This window comes from Acanthisitta chloris, unplaced genomic scaffold (genome assembly GCF_000695815.1).
Source record: "Acanthisitta chloris isolate BGI_N310 unplaced genomic scaffold, ASM69581v1 scaffold32550, whole genome shotgun sequence".
Lineage (NCBI taxonomy): Eukaryota > Metazoa > Chordata > Aves > Passeriformes > Acanthisittidae > Acanthisitta > Acanthisitta chloris.
In genome coordinates, this window is record NW_008651650.1 from 4,575 (window position 1) to 7,172 (window position 2,598).

At 56.4% G+C, this 2,598-nt stretch overlaps 1 protein-coding gene across 1 annotated transcript in view; it reads right to left on the minus strand.

Moving 5' to 3' along the window:
• Window positions 1-261: 261 nt before the first annotated feature.
• Window positions 262-2,598, minus strand: part of DENND6B (DENN/MADD domain containing 6B) — a gene marked incomplete at its 5' end in the record, with an annotated part of 9,418 nt that continues 7,081 nt past the window's right edge. Inside the window, 5 exons of the mRNA XM_009074234.1 lie at window positions 262-384; window positions 641-715; window positions 878-980; window positions 1,610-1,719; window positions 2,088-2,141. Coding sequence (XP_009072482.1) covers window positions 262-384; window positions 641-715; window positions 878-980; window positions 1,610-1,719; window positions 2,088-2,141 — 465 coding nt within the window. The remainder of the gene's footprint in view (window positions 385-640; window positions 716-877; window positions 981-1,609; window positions 1,720-2,087; window positions 2,142-2,598) is intronic.

Genomic DNA, 2,598 nt, shown 5'->3' on the forward strand with positions numbered 1-2,598 from the left:
GCAGTAGGTGCAGATGATGTGATGTGAGCAGCACACGTGTGGCACAGCCTGGCACGTGCTGCTGCCAGCCTGGTGTCCCTCCTCACTGCTGGCAGCCACCCTGGGCACAACTCCTCGTGTGCAGCCCCGCACAGCTCCTTGGAGCAGGATCACAGCCACAGCTCCAACCCCCAGGGGAGATCCTGCCTGGGCCAGTGAAGAAGTTGCTGTCCCAGGGCAAGTGCAGCTGCCCAGAGCAGGGTGGGAGGTCCTCCCCTGTTCTCAGGGGTGGTGCAGCACAGCCTGGAGGTCCTCGGGCAAGGAGCCGATGATGGTGTCGATGTAGAGGCTCACTCGCTGCAGCGTCTCCTCCTTCACGGGCAGGTGTTGGCACCTGGCTCTCACCTGGGCACACAGGGGCAAAGGCCTTCAGGGCTCCCCTCTGCCCACAGGGCTTGGCTTGGCAGAGGAGGCAACAGGCACCAAACACCACCTGAGCCTCAGGAGGTGAAGAACCTCCCTGAATCCCCAGGGCTTGAAGGATTCCACTCAGCTTTCCTGACTGTGCCATTTTGCAGCTCTCCAGGGAGGGAGAACATTCCCCAAGACCCAGATGTGACCCGTGTCCCTGGTCTGGGAGGGGGCAGAGGGAGGAACTCACCAGCTTCTCACGCAGCTTTAACACCAGGTCCACAATCTCCACCTCAGACTTGTCCTTCATCCAGGCCACAATGTCCTAGGGAGACACAACGGCTTTCCTCAGGGCAGTGCCCAAAGGGACAGCCCCAAGCAAAGCCTGAGGGATGGGTGAGGAGGTGTCTCGTCCCCGTTCCTGGAGGAGGGAGGCAGACTCTGCAGGGATGGAGCAGAGGGGAGGGAGGCTGGTCCTGCCCCGTACCGCACCACAGATGGCCTCCAGGTGCAGAGCCTCCAGCTTCTGTGTCATCTCCCGCTGCCGCTGCCGGTACCACCCATCGAAGTTGGGAGACCTGAAGAAACGTCTGTGGAGACAGGCAAGGAGCGCAGGGATTTGGGATCAGGGATCAGGAAGGGCCTGCAGGGCCCCAGAGGCCCCGAGCACTGAGCCAGAGGGCCAGGCTGGGCATGGCCCGGACACCAGCACAGGTTCTCTGGAGAGGCTATGGATTGCCCATCCCTGGGACTGCTCCAGGAAGGGCTGGATGGGGCCTGGGAGGTGTCCCTGCCCAGGCAAGGCTGGCACTGGGTGGTCTCTAAGGTCCTTTCCACCCAAACCATCCCCTCATTGCTGTTCCTGATCACTTCCTGGGATCCTCTCACTCCTCCGTCTCCCATTTCCCTTCCCACTGTGCGTCGGATTCCTGGATTTCTTCCACTCATATTGCCCCAAGTCCCTCCTTCATCTCCTCTGTAACCAATTATCCTTAAGAACAATTAGCTCTTCGGGCTAACCAAGTGGATAACGAGCAGAGCTCCTGCAGGGTCTCCACTGTAAGCCACACAAACCACAGGGTTGATTCCTGAATTTGCTCCTGGGTGAATTCTCAAGATGAGTTTTGCAGGTGACCATTCCCAGAACTCCCTTCCCGCTCCCTGTTCAGCTCTGGAGCTCATCAGCACTTGCAATTCATTACTGGCTGTCAGGCCTTACCTGTAGAGGCCTAACCAGTCACCCTTAAGCACACAGGTGAGCTGAGGCCCAGCATGCTCCAAGGTCTTCATGAAGTCCTCCTGGCAGAAGGGACGGATCTGGGGAGGGTTCTGCACACAGAAAGAATTCCAGGGAAACCAGGAAGATGAGCTCTGTATTCCCAGGGGAGAAGGGCACAAGGCACAGTCCCAGGAGAACAAACTGCAGCACCACCTTAACCTCCACATGAGATTCTCAAGGACAATTCCTTCATCTTCACATAAGATCCCAAGTTTGCTCATGGAAAACCAGGAACTGTCTCTCCCAAGGTTTATTCCAACTTCTTTAGTTTAATTTTAAAGGGTTTTAGAGGTTAGTTTTATCCCAACCCTCTTCCTTCAAGGAGGGAAGTTCACATGGAGCATCAGTGTGACCAACATGTGGGTGACAATTCCCAGTCCCAGAGCCAAAGAAGAAGCAAGTGGAGCACCAAACATACCTTCCAGGGGGTGATGGCTCTCTGGAGGGGCATCAGGCTGGCAATGTAGTGCTCCTAAGAGAAATTAATCCCAGGAATTAACAGAGTTAGAACAATTGAGGTGGCTGTGAACAATCTGGTGTGGCTGTGGAGTCTGAGGCCTTTCCCACAGGATCCCAGGCCCAAAAGTGCCTCAAATCCCACTTTGCCTTCTTTTTTTTTTTTTTTTTTCTGCTTTCATGGTTGTGTTTTACAGGAGCCCAAGTGCTCCAGCTTGCTCCCTACCAGGATCTAGGCCACAAAAGAGCCCCAAGTGTGGGAGAAGAGGGAAGGAGTTGGCAGCAGGGACTGGAATCCAAGAGGATGCTCTGTCCTCCCATGTTCTGCCTCCTGGGATGATGGAGAGAAGGAAGTGGAGCAGCCAAAGTTGGCCAGGGACAGGTGGGAGATTGGGAAGGGATTCCTGGCTGGGAGGTGCTGAGGCACTGGCACAGGGTGCCCAGAGCAGCTGTGGCTGCTCCATCCCTGGGAG